The 20702-nt window shown below is 47.2% G+C and overlaps 1 protein-coding gene across 1 annotated transcript in view; it reads left to right on the top strand.

Annotated features, from left to right (window-relative positions):
- Positions 1-20702, top strand: part of LOC144167544 (uncharacterized) — a 57460-nt gene that overhangs the window by 25270 nt on the left and 11488 nt on the right. Inside the window, exons 2-3 of the mRNA XM_077696778.1 lie at positions 14798-14856; positions 16672-19766. Of these exons, the coding sequence (XP_077552904.1) occupies positions 14826-14856; positions 16672-19766 (3126 nt within the window). The 5' untranslated portion in view covers positions 14798-14825. The remainder of the gene's footprint in view (positions 1-14797; positions 14857-16671; positions 19767-20702) is intronic.

Genomic DNA, 20702 nt, shown 5'->3' with positions numbered 1-20702 from the left:
CGGCAGAAGCGGAGGGAAGATGTCGGAGCGCGGATGAGATGCGGGGAGGAAAGAGAAGAAGGCCGGAGCAAACAAAGAAATCGGATGACAAGAGACCGCGCCAATTAGTCGGCGGCCGAGGCTAGTTGTAAGTAGCAGTGCTGCGTTCTGGAGCGGCTCGGTCGGCGGTCTGTCGGAAGCTGTATATTTTAGAAAAGAAGCCTGACTATCAGTGGACGCGACGGCGATTGTAGAATGTTTAACAGAGGGCACTTATACCCCACGAGAGAAGCTTGCTTTGGCCACAATAACAAATACAACAGGTAGAGAACAAATAAAACATAATTTTGCTCAGTACACGCCCGCCAGCAGGGGAGAAAAAACCTTGGCTGATTTCTCTGTCATAGGAATCGGTAAAACATGAAAGTGAAATGTGCAGCGAAATATGAAGCTGAGCATAATTTGTGGATTGGTGGCTGTCTTGTGGGTGTGCTGGGCGAGCGACGTCCTGCTGGCGGATCGCTTCGGCAAAGGTGTACTGTCGTCATTTCCGTGACGGATATGACGTCAGCGAAATTTTGGTGTATACCGGCATAAAGCACTGTCGTGTTAAAATATAAAACCCGAAAACGAACAACCATAAGTATAACGTACTCTTTAGTGCCAAAGGTTGCTTCCCCGCAGGAAGACCTGCGTGCAGGGGCGCAGGCTTTACAAGCCGCTTGCTCCGTTTTACTGGCGCACTCCCGTGACATATATGACGTCGTTTAAATCTTCGTGTATCCGGGAATAAAACAGTTAAAAAAGGCCACGAGAGAAGTTAGCATATCTTGTTTATTTGTCTGGTCACGAGAATAAAGAATCAACGTGACGCCTTTACCTTCCATCTTTAGGCAGCGTTATACCACCTTTGAAGAAATGCTTCGCAACTAAAGCGGCTTGTCAAACTTGATTTAATACCTGGGGCGGTATTCTCGTGTTTTGTCCCTTTTAGATGCGACGGCATCTCATTCACTCGCCTTGTCCCTCCATACGGCGTTGTCATTGTCCGTCCACACCCCTCCCCCATTCTCCTCGCCGCGCGAGCTGCGCTCTCCGCCGCTCACCCCCTCTCCTCTCCGATAGCGAACACTCTCTCGCGAGGGGCATTGGATTGGATTCGATTGGATTGGCTTGGCTTGGATTGGATTGGATTGGATTTGGATTAGATTAAAGTGGATTGTGTTGGATTGTCTTGCGTCATAGCCGCGCCACGTTGCGTCATAGCCGCGGCAGGGGGTTCACGGCACGTTTCACGCGATGGGAGAATCAACCTAACGGAAACAACAACGGAACCCCCTATGCGTCGCATCTACACAGGGGTTCCCGCGAGGGGAGGTGGGAGTAATTTTGTGTCCCTTTCGAAAGAGTCCCTTTTGAGCGAGCCCTGATTGGCTAAAAGCAACCAGCCAGATGTGACGTAACGCAAGCGCGGCGGACCTACTGCGTTTGACCGTGACTTCTTCGAACAGGCGATTTGAATTTCAAACAGACGGTTTTTGGAAGTAGTCATGAATGCACCGATTATCGCCTTGTTGTTGGCTCGCCGGTGGAAGAGCGATCGAGAAGCAATGTAGACGCGTTCGATATTCCCCGAGAAGCATTCCGCCAGCATTTCCGTCTCTCAAAGAGGACCGTGCGGTGGCTGTGCGACGACCTCCGGACGAACTTGGTCGGCGGACGCGCAGGCTCACCGTCGAGGAGCAAGTGTTCCATTCTTGTTCACAAACATTCGAAGTGCTCTTTCCAAAACCGTCCCCCTTTCTTCACTTATCGATTCTTCATCAGCAGCATTTGTAATATTAACTGAAACTTGGCTCAATGACACTGTCAGTGATAAAAATATTTTTGTTTGCGCATCAGAATTTAACTTCTTTCGCTGTGATCGGTGCCACCGAAAGGGCGGTGGCGTACTCATTGCCGTCAAAAGCGATCTTGTTGTGACCCCTATCGCAATATGCACTTTTCTTGAATGCGTGTTTGTTTCCTTCAAGTCTCCTGGTAATAATGTTATTATTGCCGTCTTTTACCGTCCTCCTGATATGGGCTCCTTGTTTGCGACCGAATTTTCCCGTGTTATAAGCGATATCTATACCCGTTTTCCTAATGTCACACTTCTTATTTTTGGTGATTTCAATTTTCCTGCTATAAACTGGAGTGATCTAACCGTTTCAAACAATGATACTGAGGCACACACATTTTTGCAGACTTGTCTAGACTTTTCTCTAACACAACTTATCAGCTTCCCTACACGCTGCTCGGCAACATCTTCTAATATTCTTGATTTAATTTTAATGAACGATCCCGATGCTTGCTCAAAAATAAAATCTTTTGATGGTCTTTCCGACCATGTCATTATTACTGGAAACTTGATTCGCCCTGTGGTAGAAAGAATGTCAACTAACAAAATTATCAGGTGCTATAACCGAAGCAACTTTGATGGTATGAACTTGGCATTATCTTCCTTCTATGAGCACTTCATTCATGGGCATCTCCACCGTACAATTGAAGAAAACTGGCTGCTGTTAAAAAGTAAACTTCTTGGTCTAATTGACAAATTTATACCCGTACTAACGATGAGAACTCGAAGCACGGTTCCTTGGTTTACGCAGCAGCTCCGACGTTTGAACAATAAAAAAAAGCGTTTATATAAGCAGGCCATCAAAAATGATAATTTACACTCTTGGAATAAATACAAAATATGTGATAAAGCATATCAATCATTGCTAAAATCTACCCGCCGTCATTTTTTTAGCCATGATTTATCATCGATCCTTGCAAATAACCCCCGCAGGTTCTGGCGAGTTGTAAACCCTAAAAGTAATCCAGACATTATCTTAAACGATAACAACGGCGTTTCAGTCCCCGATTCTGAATGCGCAGAGCAGCTAAATCAGGCTTTTTCAAGTGTTTTTACAAGAGGGGATGTTTCATCCGCTCCCATTTTAAATAGTTCATACGCTACAACAATGTCGGAGATTACTATCAGTGAAGCCGGTATTTTGTGCCTTCTGCAGAAACTGAAAATCTCTACAACAGCCGACAATATTGGCTTTAATAATAAAATCCTTAAAGCCATATCATTGAGCATCAGTCCCTTCTTAAGCGCTCTGTTTTCACAATCGTTATCTACCGGAACTGTACCTCAAGACTGGCTAACAGCTAAGGTTGTCCCTTTCTTCAAATCTGGTGACCGCTCTTCCCCGCTGAATTACAGGCCCATTTCCCTAACTAATACCATATGTAAACTCATGGAGCATGTCATACACAGTCAAGTCATAAACTATTTGGAAAAACATAGCGTCATTTCTAATTGTCAGCACGGTTTTCGTAAGGGTTATTCCTGCGACACCCAACTTGCCGGTTTTGTTCACGATCTTCACAAATCCATGGATGCCGGATGCCAGGTCGACGCGGTTTTTTTGGATTTCGCTAAAGCTTTCGATCGCGTTCCTCACCACAGATTAATGCTGAAACTAGCACAACTTAACCTTCACCAGAATGTTCTTAGATGGATTGAAGCTTTCCTATCCTCCAGGTCCCAATTCACCTTTGTTATGAATGCAAATTCTTCCTCTGTTCCGGTAACTTCTGGCGTCCCCCAGGGTAGCGTCCTTGGTCCTCTCCTTTTCCTTGTCTATGTTAATGATCTTCCCAACTCTGTATCTTCTCAAGTTAGACTGTTTGCAGATGACTGCGTAATATATCGTACCATTTCCTCTGATTCCGACCGTTCAACCTTGCAATCTGATCTGGACAAAATTAACCTCTGGTGTTCAACTTGGCTTATGTCACTAAACGTTTCTAAAACTAAGTTTATGTCCTTTACTAACGCTACTAACCGTATTCCCACTTATTACTTCTTGAATAATGCGCCACTTGAGTTCACATCTTCTTACAAGTACCTTAGCCTTCACTTTCAGCAGGATCTAACATGGCAGCATCACGTCGAACTTACTCTTGCAAGCACTAACCGTTCGCTTGGGTTGCTAAAACGTAATTTAAAACAGGCTCCATCACAGTTAAAAAAGATTGCTTTCACCACTTTAATTCGCCCTAAATTGGAGTATGCTAGCGCCATTTGGGACCCTCATCAAGCCTACATCGTATCAAATATTGAATCCGTGCAAAACCGTGCTGCTCGGTTTATTTACTCTGATTATTCTTCCTTTTCCAGCGTCACTAACTTGAAAAACCGTGCTGAACTAGTTGATTTGGCCGTGCGCCGGAAACATGCGCTCTTATCACTTTTTTTACAAGCTTTATAACCACCCGTCACTGCGTGAAAGTTTTTTTGAAAGCCCCTCTGCTCTCTTTCCACGACGCGATCACCCCAATAAAATTAAACGCCCACAATGTCATTCACTCCGTTTCGCACAATCATTCATACCGCGCACCATTGTTGAGTGGAATGACTTGCCAGCACATATTGCCACCGAAAAAGATTCTAATAAATTCTTGCAGCTCTTACACACTACGGTCAATAACTAGAATTTTTTTTTGTAGTTTTTACCTCTAGCATAAATTGTGGCAGTAGCTTGCATACGTTGTTCTTGCCTCTTGCTGCAGGCTATTTCTGCATACGCTGCCACTTGTTATGTTCTCTGTTCTTTGTTTTTGCGTTATATTGTTTTCTTTTTCAGCCAATATTATGGGCGCAATAGTGTCAAGCAAATTTTTGAGTTCTTGCGAGCCATGTTCCAAATTTATCTGATTGTTTAACGATTGTACAACGCGGTATGGCTGTAGGTTGTATTTATTGTTTCTTCCCTTCGTTGCGACTAATTACTGGTTATAATGCGTTGTGTATTTTTGTTAGTAATTTTGTATAATGTTGTCTTGCCCCCCTCCCCCCTATGTAATACCCTCGCCAGAGGGCCTTTAGGGGTACACTGAATGAATGAAAGTGTTATGCGCCCTTCGTTTCTTCGCTACCGGTGGCTTTCAGTAAGTGGCCGGTAACGAAGAAGCGACATCGCTGTCGCAGCCTTCCGTGAGCCTGTGCATCATACGCCGCCACCACACAGTGAAATAAAGGAGGATCGTCTGCGAGCTAACTAACGGTCCGCAGGTGCAATGCATAGAGTTTCATACAATAACAACTAGAGAGGAATCTGGCGCTGCGATCGTACGCCTCAATGGGCGTGATGGGTAGTTCTGGATTCGGATTGGCGCTCGATGGCATGCGGAAGTTGCTATGGATTGCAGGCAGTTTCGTTTTCGTTTTGGATTTAGATGAACGCATTTGCCTACGCGGGGTGTTGGGAGAAGCGATCAAAAATACGTTTCTCCTTGAACTGCATGCCTCGCGTGCACTGACGCCGCCCTGAGTGGAATGTTTTAAGTGCAATGCACTTTTTAAGCGACCCTGAACCTGCGTCCACCGGCGATGCCCGCATCACATACCCACGTGGGGGATTGGCCAGGAATCTCCTCGTCTTCCATGACAACGGGGGGAGATGGGCGCGCGCTGCCTGGCCGCTGACATGGCACATACCCACGTGGGGGATTGGCCAGGAATCGGGCGTGAGAAGGGCTAATGCACCCGCTTAAAGGAGTACTGACACGAAATTTCAAAGCTGAGATCCGCTCTAGCAATCAAGTACAACGACAACACAAATAGGTGTCTGTGAATAAATGCATCTTTCTTTCTTTGTAGTTGTGTGTGTGTGTGTGTGATCTTTCTTTCGCGAACATTACCGAACCGCGCAAATTCAACTCGTGCATTCGCACTTCCACATTCTTCCCCTCGGGGAAATGCGGGGAATTTTTATAACCAGAGTTGCGAATTGGGTCGGTTATCACTTCACTGTCGCACAGCGAGCACAAAAACACAAATGACGGCGCTCTGCGCGGCGAAGTTGTCTGCGAATTAGGAGTTGCGGCGCTGCTCATTCGGCAGAGCAATGTATTGTCAAAGCTGACGACGGTTGCGAATCACTTGGAACAGCCACACCTTTCGTGCGAACGCCGGCTCCTACGGCGTAGAACAGCAGCACCGGCGGCTGATAGGAACGCAGCTTGATGGATGTCACTAATTCAGGCAAGAATAACTTCTCCAAAGGTAATCGGTTTCTTTTTTCTTATGAGCACAAAACTTCTCTTACTATTGCAAACCACCAGCGCCTAAACTTTTACAAGTAGTTTTTAAAGAAGTCCGCGTCCTGCTGTAGTAGGCGGAAAATAGCAAACCTTCTCCACAAACCTTTTCGACTCCGCGTTTGCTTTTTATTTAAACGCGCCGTTTTATTTTGTACAAAACCGGTTTTTCGTCACTAACTTTCTTGTTCGCCATGTAATTTGTAAACGGAGAACCGGGCAATAAGAGCTTTTTTGTCAAAAAACACAATTTGTGCAGTCGTAAGCCCGTTTTCATCCTACGCAATCCGGTTCCAGAACTACCCATCATTCCCATTGAAGCTTAAGCGCCGCTGCCATGTTCGCGTTGACACTAGCGCCAGTTTCCCCTCTAGTTATTTGTATGAAACTCTATGGTGCATTGGAATAAACGATCGTCTGCGAGCTTGATAGCTGTCGAGCAGACAACCAAAACTACTCAAGCACTCCGCATGACATTTATAACCTTTTATTGGTACTGTACGGATACACATACCAGCTTAACGTTCGTAGACTTCTCACGCAACAGGTACGTCGTTAAGAAACGAAAATCCCCCCTCCCCCTATTACACATTTTTTTCACTCGTAGAGCACCACAAACATGTCAACGACGTAAAACACCATTCCAGGTCCTATCTTGATGCACGGACATTGTCACCTACCTCAAAACGGAGTCCAACCGCTAAAAGCTGAGTAGCTGCAGCATTGTTCACACTTCACTGTCACAAGGAAACAGCTGACTGCAGCGGCCATCTTTGGACGTTCCTCCCCTTGCCCTTCGGGTGAAAACTTTCAACTTCGTAACAAAAGAAATTCAGCACGTTTAGTTTTTCAAAATACGTTCAAATAAACGCATAAAAGGTACTCTGATACGGTTTTAGTTCTTTAAAATGCGTTTGCAAGAACAGTTACGGTATTTGAATCAAAGACCCACTGCTTAATCGGAAGTACGTCACGATGAAAGGGGCGCGAATGTTAAATGTTTTGAATGTTTTCAAAAGGGGCAGTTATGAGAATACCGCCCCTGAAGTCTGCTGCCTGTTATAGCTGACTCCCATGTCTACAAGATGGAAGATAAAACCAATGGCTTACCTTACCTGTCAACAGTAGTTAAGACTCACCACGTGCTACTACATCACGCCACTTGTCACGTCCAAGGTGTACGCGAACGTGACATTTGTTAGGTTACTGTTAACTCACTACCCATTAGAGTTGCTCACTCCTATAGGGCCATGTATAGGCCCATATATACCAATAACTATGGGTCCATACATAGCAGATGTCAGAATGAAATTGCCATAATGTCCTCCCTAAGTTCACCTGTACAGTAGGCGTACTATTCTTCCAGAAAAAATACATAAAAGGCACCGCTTTCCCAACGGTGTCAACGTAACTCGCAACGCCCACTGTGCCACACAACTAAACCACCTGATGAGCTTTTACTATCAATGCGCAATATTTTCCAAACCTTGGCTTTGTCACTACACATTCTTATCCCATTCCTCCTCCGGCTCCTGTGTAAGATTCAAACTCCCGCCTGGTCATCCACCCGATACAACACAGTGTGCATCCAAGAGTGCCATCGCTCGCCGAGTGGACCACGTTATTCACCTTTCACGCCTTATCGTTATATTTACTACAGGTGTCGCTCATGCAAGACATATATGTATACAGCACCACTGCTCCAGTACACCACTCAAACGTTATTTTATTGTAAACGCGGGCTGATACGCGAGCTGTCAAGGAAAGCGCTCTAATCCATAAACAAGCCACGACATTACCACGACGGCACCACGACGTTACGGACGAACAGCCAAGTGTTTCTCTGGAGCCTTCGCTTCAATGCCTCTCGCATAAGCCGATCGACAGGTTTTTAGAACCTATACAAACGCCGAACTCTAAGTGATACTAGATTGAATCGCTGGAAATCGAGCAAGTGAAGAAAACAAAAAAAAAATTGGCCGCGTATCTGCTCCTTTCGTTGCAAATGACGTCAAAAGACGATAGTCTTTATCGGCTTTTGCGGAGTAAATGCCTCCCTTCGCTTTACCGCTCACCTCTCATGTTGTTCCTCTTGCGTCGCGCTCCTCCCAAGGTAAAGACGCCAAATGTTTGCTTAAATTATTTTAAATTTTGCGCGTTCCACTGCTCCAAACCGGGTGTCTCGATGCGAACGCTGCCGTACGGTGAAGACGCGGGTTAATCGAGGCACCCTACTTCAACGTTTATAGAACCGCGTTTCCCTACTCCACGTGCGTTGCAAGCAGAACGTGGAAACTTTCTAGTGGAACCTTGCGTAACTGTTGCCGGTTGATTTCTTAAAATGGCGCCAGAAGCTATAGTGGCGCGGGCGACAGCAGGCGACGACGGAGTGAATTCTTTTTCTGCATTTGATGAAGTATTTAATTTCGCAAAAGTCAAGCATGTTTGAATTTTTATAAAGGAACACTGCAAATATCACTTCTGCATTGCTTTGTTGTCTCATAATTGCGTAATGTCTTGTTCCTCTTCAACAATGTTGACAAGTATGAACATTACACCGGACCAAGACTGGTAGATTTAGCTGTGACTATATAAGACTATTGCGCAGGCATTCTTTTGATTTGGCCGGGTGGCTGAATCGAGTCACAGACAGACAGACGGACAGACAGACAGACAGACAGACCGACATACAGACAGAACAAAATTTTTGGGTTTAAGTAGCCCAAGAAAGACTATCGTCTTTAAGACGCATATTCCCTCAACCACGCATCATTTAAGCAAGACAGTCCTGAAAACGCACGACCTCTCCACAACAAAAAAAAAAAAAAAAAAGAGAAGAAGACAACACACAGAACCATGTGTTTTACGCCGCCAACGCCTCAAGACCTTTCACGACAATCGCTGAACCCTCCGCTTTTCACCTCAGCCTTTGCCAGTACGAGAAGAGCCGTACATTCGTCAGGAACAAACCAAACAAACTGATATCATCATTTCTCACATCCGCAACCTCCACGATCACTCCGCTTCGAAGTTCTCAGAGCCCACCCATTCGTCACTCACAGATGCTGGCGCTACTCTGACTCCCGCCTTTAGTATTCCTTTCCCCATGACAAACCCTTCCATTCACATCTCCCTCATTCCTGTGCACCTCGGAGGCTACAAATGGAAACCACACCGGACCCAATGTCCTCGAATGGTCGATCACATAAAGTAGACTTCCGAGCTCCGGGCTGCCTGTTAGAGCCTGGGTGTACCCTCCCCATCTACCCCTCAATCTTCTTTTACCTCAGCCACTCTACTCATGCATGTAGAAGAAGAAAGTGAGACAGAAAGCTAGACAAACGTGCGAGGCGACAAATCTGGAGTGCATATCGATGTTATAGCGTCGCAGCCTTTCCTATTAAAGTAGTGTAGCAGCACGAGTTCGCGGAGCTTCGTTTTGGCAAGACACTACTTTTCCTAGCATCGACACCATTTTCGGGGGCGAAAAAAGTGCTTTTCGGCTGCCCACGAGCCGATGTGGACGCAGATGATGAAAACAACGTGTTCTCAATCCCTATTGCTGTGTTTCTGTATGTCAGGTGAAAACTATGCGCCTTGGACAAACTTGCGTTATCTAGTAAAACGCCAGTAAAACGGAGTCGCGCATAGCGCCATCTATTGAAACGCCCGCAAGACAGAATTTTGGCGACCGCTTCCCGCCACGCTGTTTGGCTGCCCGGATCTCACCAACAAAGCCAAATAATAAGCGAGTAATGCTCACGCATAAAAATGAATTTGAAGTGTGTACTCGAAAGGGTCCCTTACATCCTACCGGTTGATTAAGCTGTAAAGTTGTTTCGAAGTATTCCATGTTGGTAACCGAAGTTGTGCCACTTCATTCATTTGCTGGGCAGTATTTCTCCAGCTCTGGAAAAGCTGCTATTTCGAAGTGTCAAACGCTATCGAAACCCCTCCATCATAGTTAGAACACGCTGTGATTACGTCCGATCTGCAATTCAGTTATGTGATTCATCTTCATTTTGAAATTATTAGATGCGACGCATCTCTTGCTCTGAGACGTATCCCTCCTGCGTCGTTGTCGCGGCGTCCGTCCGCATCCCTCCTCCGTTCTTCTCTCCCACAGCTGTGTGCAACACTCTCACTCCGGCCGGCTCTTTAGCATACCACAGCTGGCGCGCTTGTTTGGGCGCGCTTAGCTGAAAAACGCTCAGCGAAGCGCGTTCGGTCCGGCGCGCGCAAGTGCGCGCATGCGCGACGCACACCACTTGCGCATGTGGAACTCTCCCCCGTTCTTAATTGTCTCCGACAGCTGTGTGCAACACTCTCACTCCGTCGCATTAGCATAACAACAGCTGCGCGCGCGCTTCGCTCGGCTCGCGTCTGCTCCGGTGCGAAAGTGCGCGCATGCGCGACTCTCCTCCGCTGTCTCCTCTCCTTCAGGCGCTGTGAATATAAAGCGGGTAGCGCGCTGCGGCGGTTCAGTCAGCGCTCGCTCTCGTTCGACTCCGCGTGACTTTGCTTGACGACTCCCATGCTTGACTTTATTCTTCCGATGAAGACGGGATGGAAGGCACCGTCCCTGCAGCGAGTGGGCTGACACAATCCAATACCAGCGTCAGCGCAAATGCTCAAGGCAACGTTACGACCAATTGAACCCCCCGATGCGTCGCATCACATCAGGGTTCCCTCGCGGGAAGATGGGCGTAATTTTTTTTTTATAACTACCTACCCGGAGCTTAGAATCTTAGTGTAAAATGTCGTGCAAAGTCTTTAGTAATCGCGACATCGAACTGCTTCGCTGTTTACTAACTACCCATCGACAACACTACGGGATTAGTGCCGACGGGTATTTTCTTCAAAATCATAATCATAATAAGACCAATTTCCACGAACTCCATGGGTCCGTTTCCTTGCTGCTTATTTCAAAAGTGCGCCCTGAGTACTCCGGCTCATTGAATTTCTCTTCGGATAGAAAGATTGAAAAAAATTCATTCGTCCGACCCCACCAGAAATTAATGCCGAGTTTTAATGCCGAGTTTCAAATTTCTCCAAATCCCTCGAAAACGCACCCTGTATATAGCTAGTCGTCGTCTTCCACCGCTGTCATTCGCCTCTTACCCTCCTCGCCTTATCGCCTTATTATTTAAAACGAAGCTGTATTGTCCTAACTGATGCCGTTGTACGCCAATACGCCCGGCAGGAAAGCCAGCTTTCTCCGACGATGATGATGACTGATCGTGGGTGAAGTGAAAGAAGAAAACGCTTCCCGTGGCGGGAATCGAACCTCTTGCGTACAGTGGAATGGAATGGATGACTTTATTATAGGAGGAGGCCAATAGGCCCTGTTGGGGGACATGGGAAAAAGGGTATGGGAAGATGGTTCAAATAAAGTCTTCACTGCACTGTGAAAGTTCACTTAGCACGGTATGCACAGTTGAAGTTGTGGCGAGGACGCTCTAATACGACCATGATCGGGGTGTGCAATAGGAGCCGTCCAGGAGCCACAAAGGGTGTTTTGGGGGAGCCATCTAGAGAGTGGGTGAACGATCCGCCAACATACTAATTTATAGATACCTGTTTTGAGACCGAATTCTGTAATTTTCTGTAAAATTTGGGGGTTGTTTCTGACGTGTTGGACATGTTCTTCAGAAGTCGTCGGGCGTGCTTGCGTTGTAAGGAACTGGTCGCGGTCAGTCGAGTAAGCTGAACAAGCCCAGATGAGGTGGAAAAGGTTCGGTGTATTGTTGCTGTGCAGTAGGGGCAGCAAGGACTAGTAAGGTGCCTATGCGTTGTCCATTGGGAGATGACGTCCGGAGTGTAGGCCGAGTCAGCGTAGACTTTATTAGCAAAAAGTTATCCTGTTCTTGGCAGGGACAGCAGAGGACTGCAATGGCCTGGACCTGCCCTGACATCCCCCAGCTTAATGGCTCTCGTAATATAACAACACATACGGTCTCACTGATGAAGCCGAACCTTTCGGAATCCTCGGCGCCATTCAGACCATACAAAGTGCGGCGTCATTTATCACCACCAACAAGTTCCTTGTCATCACTCACTCCCATGTCGCTTTACGGGAACTGAACAGGTCCTCCTCGCCCAATTCTACGGCTACCAACACTCTTTACAAAATTCGCGACCTCACTCACGAAGGGTTCGAGATACGCCTGGTCTGGACTCCTGCTCACATATATGGATCGGACGGAAACCATTCGCCGCATAATGCTGCCCGGAAGTGTTTATGCAATCCTCCCATGGTTCCCGCGTCCATCCAAGAAAGACCTGAGCCCCAACAGGCATGCGAATTGGACTGGCATCAAAAATACCGTAGAATTAAGAACCTCAGCCGACAACGGTTTGCCGACGCCTCACCACCTGGTTTTCTTGCATACAGCAATTGAACAGTAGGCCAGATGTTTGTTTATTCACCCGAGCTTCCCGCCATTCAATAAACTTTGCTTCACTTTTTGTTTATAAATGTCACAAGTGTTCCCGTAAATATAACTTTAACCAAGAAAAGCGAGTCATCCAGGTTGTTACGAATACGATACAAAGAAACCTCACGCTTACTGCCCCAGTCTCGCGGGACAAAGTGTGCGCTTCGAAGACGCTTCTGTTTTGCTTCTTCCTTCAGCTCCAACGTTTTTCAAATTTTTCAACGTTTTCAACGTTTTTTAACGTTTTTCAAAGTCGACCAAAAAAGTCGAGTGAAATGCTCTTAACTACACCCTCTATTACTTCATAGAGGTACTCTTTGCTAATGTTAAATCAATGCATGATTCATGAACGGTGGTTGGTCTAGTTGTGTTGGTGAAGCACATGAGTGGAAACTCCTTTTTATACATATAAAATTAAAGGGAGCTCAAACCAAGTGTTAGGCGATCTCACTTTTCCTCCGTCTCAGCCGCCGACGACCGAGGCGACAAAGACTGATCGTGGAGGCCATGCTTGGCACTCGAGCCATGAGCTCCAGGTTTGAGAGCGACGAGCCGTTTTTGTACTTTGTGGCTAAAATGTTGTTTTTAATGCGCCTTCTGCGTTCGCTATCGCAAAAATTACGCCTACGTCCACTTTTAATTAAAATAACGGCCGGCGGACCTCCAGCACGTGGTTTGGTCGTGTCCCATCAAGAGTAAACAGGTACAGCAGAAGGGACGTCCCTTTCTTAGACATTAGAACCGTGGAGTAGTGAGAGACCGCGCTGCTCAGCTCCGATCCCGAAGTGCAAGTCGAACTCATCCGGACGGCTGAAAACACCGCCGGGGTCCAAGGACTCCTGGCTGCCGCCTAAAAGGGGGAAGAGGACCGAGGAGGATCTCCAACCTCTTCCTTTTCCCACCGGGCACAAAATAAAGTTGTTCTCTCTCTCTCTTTCGATATGCCCAATGTTTTCTTTTGATGACAAGTGTTAGGAAGCATGAGGGTATGTTATATTTTGTACGTTGGAAATGTTTTGCCCATTCTGGTTCAAGGATTCTCTTATCTTTTGGCAGGCCAGCTGAATCGAGGGACAGGCAGGCAGACAGACAGACAGACAGACAGACAGACAGACAGACAGACAGACAGACAGACAGACAGACAGACAGACAGACAGACAGACGGACGGACGGATGGACGGACGGACGGACAGACAGACAGACAGGCAGTTGTATGGAAGGACAGACGGACGGACAGACAGACGGATTAAAATATTCGTGTTTGAGTAGCCCAAACAAAACTAACGTTTTTTTTTAAACAAACAGACGGCTGTGCGATAGGGCTCACTTGTTGCTATTAACCCTGTTTTTTTTTTTTTTGTAAAAAATTGGCTGGCGATTAAGATACTCCCTTATGCGATACTTGTGCGCAGCAGCAGTGCGCCAAGGCAGCACTCACTCGTGGGTTCCCTCGACGGCAGCGAAGATGAGCCTCTGCGTCGGCGGCGCTAAGTGCGCTGAGGAAGAAACCGTGACCCGCGTCTTATGCAGGGAACGCACACCATCGTCACGCGCACGCCTCCCCCTCACGTTTTCACCAGCGTCGCGCAGATGAGCGCCTCGTGCGGGCACAAAATACTGCCCCCCCCCCCCCCCCTAACCCACCGCACACTTTCGGAGAGCGCTCGCGCCTCCACGGCGAACCGCCCTCCCCTCACAATTTCGCGACACTCTCCTCCTTTCCTTTCTTTCACTATTCGGTCTTGCCATCATTCACTCGGTTACGGCGGCGATGCGGTCAGCCCAGACACGGCCGCCAAAGGGCTGCGCCCTAAAACATGTATTCACAAGGACTCCCAAGGCTTGTCTCCCTTGTCCTCTTTTGATTTTTTACATGTCACTCCTACCGCTCATGGCACTTTGCTTCAGGATGAATTAGGGTGCCTGGATACATGCTCTCACGGCTGTGCGCGGAGCGTCAGAGATAATTTCTGGTCCAGCGATTGTTGCGAGCATATGCTCCCTGTTGGGCTGATGGGGTTTTTTCGCCTGTTTTGTTACTTCATCTTGAAGGCTTGATACCGTGTTGTTCATTTCACCATCGGCATGCAACTGAATGAAGTTTACAAGCACTAAACCAAGACCTTTTTTTTCTTTTTTAAGTGCTATGGGCGCCAGGTTTCGTACTATCCAGAACAATGCTTTTGGCGACATTTTCCCCTTGTCATAAAATAACTTCGTGTCGTTCTTTCTTTCTTGTACAGATATCGCAGGTGCTCACCACACCAGGCCATGTTACTTCACCTGTTGACAACTGCTTTGGGTAAAGTTTGATATATTTATTTACATTATTTCCTCAAATGGTTCGGCCCCTTGTATGTCCATATACCCAATTAGCCTTCTAGGCTGAATGTATGTTTGAGTTGATACATGAATTGAAATTTACGTGGTAACAAGTTTCTCATTCATTTTTCTAATTATAGAACGCAACTGTTGGCAAATAACGAGTTTCTTGATCATTAAACCAACAGTTTGTAACTTTAGGCAAAGGTGTGCCTTTATCCTTCATAATGAAGCAATACAGCAAGATTCCAATAAAAGAATGCCCAAATTATACTCATTAATGCACGACAGAAAGTTCATTTTCATTATCATATTATATTTCTCCTACTTAGTATGGCGCCTTTATATTTCAAGAGGCGGGTGTGCGTTATGTACAAACTAGGTAAAACGGTTGTTTTCCCTGATAATGGTTGCCCATTACTTCTGTTGCACATAGAGGCGTAATAATATTTTTACTGAATCCCATAGCCTGTTGTGGCCGCTCAAAAACCCGAAGCTAAATGTTAAGAATGCAGAAAAAACCCATGCAGGAATGAGGGGAGTTTTCTGGGACATTTCTTGTTGGTTGTGCCCTCTATATGGCGAGTAATTCAGCGACTGCGAAATACCCCGGAGCTTGATTTTATTCCATTCGCGAAATATAAAGTCCCCGTAATAAAAAAAAAAAAAACTCCGCTACGGCACAATAACAGACTGCCTTCGCGTTCATTTTACATTGCGAAACCACTGAAAATGTTGACTCCATACCTACTACTGCGCCTGGAGTGCAGAGAACGATTAAATTAAACTACCCTTGCTCTGAATAAACAAAAAGCCCGAAAATCTTGAACGCCAAGGAAAGCTGTGGGGAAACGATTTGTTTTGTTTTTTGTTTTTTTGTGACAGTCGGGGTTTAACAAGCCATAAATTCAATTGAGAGTGCAAAGTATAGAAGGCTACTAGAAAGACATCCCTTTGTAAGTCAGTGGTCCATCAAAACTTTTACAGCCATTTCCGTTCATAGTTCAATGATACAAAAGCAGAAAAATTCCCCGTAGTTCAGTTGAGTTGTGCAAGGAAGGGCTGTAAACTTTGTAAAGTTACCAGCCTTGGTATTCCTATCCCTAACTGGCTGGGGTTTTCTTCCGGAAAAAGCGTATCGTCCCCCGCTGTTTGTCTTCGGTTGGCGACGGGTCTTGAGGGGTTCTTTAATAGTTCTCGGAATCGCATACCATACGAAATGAGGGAGTTTTCTGCTAGCAAGGTCGGGCCCGCAGTGCCTCATACGGGTGCTCGGACACACCAACTCTAGCAATTTGTCGTGGAGGTATACACGATCCCGCTTGAAGTCTTTTCCAATAGTGCTTCTCTTTCTCCTGTAAAATTTGTTTTTTGAAGATGGTGCAAGTATTTTCGTCTCTTTCTGTAACACTCTATGTCCCTATATTTTCCCCGGGATGATCCTCCTCGTCCTCAGCCGGTTTGTGACCCTGCAAAAAGGTCCGGTGTACATGTGCACATGTTCTTGATCTGCAGCGTGTGCAGCGACATTAGCGAATTTATAAAATTAGCGTTTTTATAAACTAGGACAAATGGATCTGAAAGCGGTCCGCAAGGATATCAGTGCATTCCCTCAAAATTCCCGAATAGGATCCCATCTCGGAAATATCAACGCACGAATAATAATCTCTCAGAGCGCATTATAAAGCTGCCAGCTATTGCGAAAAAAAAATTGTCGCTGGGACATTGCAGTATTTTATTTAAATGGTACTTTCAACTTTCCCTGCCAGCAGCTAATAATTCTGGTTCACCGCAGTGCTATGGGCGCCACCAAGTGGAGCCGCAGCCTCGAAAAGGCAACAGGCTCTGGACGTTCCCGACACTCTCTTCGAGCCCCGGAAGCCCGACAAGGAGAGCGCGTCGAGCACCACTACACCCGAGCCCGAGCTGCCACTGTACCAGCCAGCCATGATCAACATCCGGGACATTCTTGGCAGCCCACTGACGACCATGGCGGCTCCGTACGCAGAGCCAGTCGGCATGGACTACGAACACAGGAAGGTGTACAAGATACGCGGAGATTACGACATCAGAATGAGAACAATCGACAAGATCGCCAAGGAAAGAAGGCGAGCGCAGGAGGAGCGCAAGAAGAAGGCTCAACGTGGCGGTGCCAAGCCTCGCGCGGAGCAAGATGAGGAGGCATCGATTGACGAGGAGGACACCAACTTCCATACGCGACCTCGCAGACCAGGTGTGAAAGGGAGACCCGAATCGCGTGGCAGGGGCCCTTGGAAGCCTGAGTTCGAGCCGGGAAGGCGTCCCGGAAGACGCCGCAATCCTAGTTCAAAACCACCTCTACTGGACCCAGTTTTCCATCCCGACTTTCCTCGACCTCCAGAAACGCCGCCGATGAAGCCTGGCTCGGAACGAAGGGGTCGAGGCGGACTGAGGAAGTCCGGCCGCCGGAGAACCCCGGCACCCAAGGTTTCTGGAAGCACCCAGTACCCACCAGGGCGCCCCGATTTTTCCGATGGCAGACCCGCCATTTCAACTGAAGTCAGAAACGGCGTGAAGATTGTGTCCGAACCTGGCGTAAGGCCCCAGCCAGCATCGAATCCGTCCCCGGCGTCTGAAACACCGGCGCCTGCAACGCTGCCTGGTAAAGGCACTAAGCGTGAGGACGAGCAGTCCAAGGATGACCTTCTATCGAGTCGCCTTGTAGAAGCGTTGGACCAAGAGCCTCTACTGCCATACGACAAGGTGGTAGAAGAGGACACCACAGAAGCCACCGACGTCCGTAGGCTCGTGCAAGAGAGCCCCTTTAATTTCAAGCTGCGGGAGCTTGAGGAGCAACAGGATATGGTTCAGGACAATATGTTCCTCGATGAAAGAGCAGAGCCCGATCCGGGCCTGAGCGCTGTGGAAGATAACGAGAAGGAAGGCGTCGAAGAAGATAGCAATGTGCACGTGGGCGGAAAACGACCAGCCAACGGTTCGCGCCCAGAATCCGCTCGGGAGAGAAATGCTACCTCGGAGAGCGATATGATGGTAGAAATCGAAGACTTGGGCTTCGTTGTGGGGCCTCGGAATAACGGGTCGTATTGGTCGTCCCCGCGACAAAACAATCGCCTCGTCCCTGTTGTGGAGGATTCTTACGACACAGACGACCTCGTGAACTCAACCACAAATGCGACGTCCGCAGGTGGACGCGGGATCGAACAGGGCACAACGGAAGACGACATCACCAACCTTAGCCGCACGGCGGCCAAGTTTAAGCGTAAGAAATACTCCATAGCGTCACGTGTCAGACTTGCCAATGATTCATTAAATACCACTAAAAGTAATGGCACAGTAGGAACAAGGACAAGGTTGAGGACACGGTCTTCAAACAAAACTATCGCATCGCCTGTTGAACTTGTCTATGATCCATTAAATACAGCGAAGGGCAATAATACAGTGGGAACGAGGACAAGGCTAAGAACACTGTCTACAAACAATACAAACGCATCGCCTGATAGGCATATCAACGATTCATTGAATATCGCGAAGGGCAGCGCCCCAGCAAAAAGGAGGACAAGGACGAAGACACGGTCCACCAGCAAGACCATCACATCGCCTGTAAGGCTTTTCAATGATTCATCAAATACCATGTCGAGCAATATCGCACTACAAACGAGAACGAGGCTAAGGACATTGCCTGCAAACAAAACCAGCCATTCACTTTTTAGACTTACAAATGATTCATTAAATGCCGCGAATGCTAATGGCACAGTAGAAACGAGGAGAAGGCGTATGAAACAGCCTACAAACAAAACCATCTCATTGCCCGGTAGGCTTGTCAATGATTCGTCACATACCGTGTCGAGCAATGTCAGAGTAAAAACGAGCACCAGACTGAGGACATGGTCTGCAAACAAAACCAACGATTCACTTTTTAGACTTAACAATGATTCGTTAGATACCGCGAATGTTAATGGCACAATAAAAAGGAGGACAAGGCACAGAGCACGGTTTACAAACAAAACCATCGCATCGCCCGTTCGAGTAGTAAATGATTCAATTATTATCATGAATGTTAATGGCACGGTAGAACCTGGGACGAAGACTAGGACACGGTTTACAAGCAAAACAATACCACCGCCTGTTAGACACGTCAATGATTCATTAAATACCGTGGCGGGAAATGTCACAGTAGAAACAAGGACGAGGCATACGACACGGTCTGCAAACAAAACCAGAAGCGCCGGAAAAAAGAACGCTGCTCCAGACTTAACAACCAGCGCTACGTCACCGCCACGCCTAGCCAGAGGTGGGAAAAATGCCGGAAACACGCCAAAGGTCAGACGTCGCAAGATCAAAAGCGGAACCATTCCAACGACGAATCGAACAAAATCACTGGGCAATACGAATGAATCTGAGCCACTCGCCTCACATATCAGTGAGAAGCTGGACAACTGCACGTTGCCTTTGCCCAAAAGTCATCCTCCGCTGACGCATCAGATGGACACCAGCGAGCTTCTTTCGAAGTGGAAATATTTTGGCGAAAAGGTGGCCCCGGGACTACCAAACGCCACGACAACGCCACAAGAATTTAATAAGACGGTTTCAGCGATTCGCGGTTTCATGAGAGAACACAATGTTTCCCATCAAAGCATGGATTCCGACTTTTTCCGAAAGTCTTATATTCTTTCTGGAATATTTGCGCCATCGAAGAAAGGTGTCTCGATCAACTTTTTCTTCTACACGCGAAATGACTCCACCAATGCCATCGCGCTACAAAACGACATGGCATCTCTTCAAGCAGTTCCGGTTAACACAGACACCAAGTTACAAGTTATCTTCCATGACTTCGGGCAGGGTGCATCCGAATGCTGGATCAAACGGCTCAAGGACGCTCTGCTGAACGAGGTTAGTGTCGCACAAAGTGCGCAGTTATTTATGTCTTACCACAGCCGAGCGTGAATACCGTAGCCAGCGAACTAAAAACAAATCAAGGGGGCTTCCTTGTTAACACCCCTTTTCTTCTTGTTCGCTTGTGGACGGACCCTCATTCAACGTATCCTTTGCTGGCGTTTTTTCTATATGCGTTAATGTTAGAGCTGCGTCACTTTCTTGGTCCGTGGCAAAATCACGCTGACGCGGCGCGAGGGACAAAGGCTCTCTTAACTTTTCTGTCTGACACGGGACTAACCGATGTTCTTTAAACTTGGGATCCTCAGATTTTTTTCTCCTAGTGCTGTAAATTTTTTCTACGTTCTGAACTGATTTTATTTTCTTCTCCCTCTTATTCATTGTTGGTGCGCACTTCTTCCCCTCTTTTTTTTCACCTCACTATGTTCACCCCCATCTGAAGTAGCAAGCCCCGCCGTTTGTGGGGCTAACCTCTTCAGTGTTCATTAAAGTTTTCTCTCTCTCTCTCTCTCTCTGCACCAGTGCAATGCTTCTTCGGCCACTTATGTAATAGCATCGATCTATTGAGATATTGTTAGCACTGAGCATGAAAACTTTCCGAATCCGACCTGCTTCCTTGGTTTATAGTTGCACGACAGAATACACGCACGTGCGTACGCACGCACACACGCACACGCACACACACACGCACACAACACGCACGCACACGCGCACACGCACACACACGCACTCACACACGCACACACACACGCGCACACACACGCACGCACGCACACGCACACGCACGCACACGCACACGCACACACAAGCGCACGCACACAGACACATGCCGTGCACTATAGGGTGTACTACGCCTTCATATAAAGAATGGAGGAAACCGCCATGCGGTGGCTCAGAAGCTAAGACGCCGTTTGTTGAGCACAAGAACACTTT

This window comes from Haemaphysalis longicornis, unplaced genomic scaffold (genome assembly GCF_048455015.1).
Source record: "Haemaphysalis longicornis isolate Haplotype H1 unplaced genomic scaffold, Haemaphysalis longicornis Haplotype H1 scaffold_2, whole genome shotgun sequence".
Lineage (NCBI taxonomy): Eukaryota > Metazoa > Arthropoda > Arachnida > Ixodida > Ixodidae > Haemaphysalis > Haemaphysalis longicornis.
The sequence above is the reverse complement of the archived record's forward strand: the minus strand, read 5'-3'. Positions and strand labels throughout refer to the sequence as shown.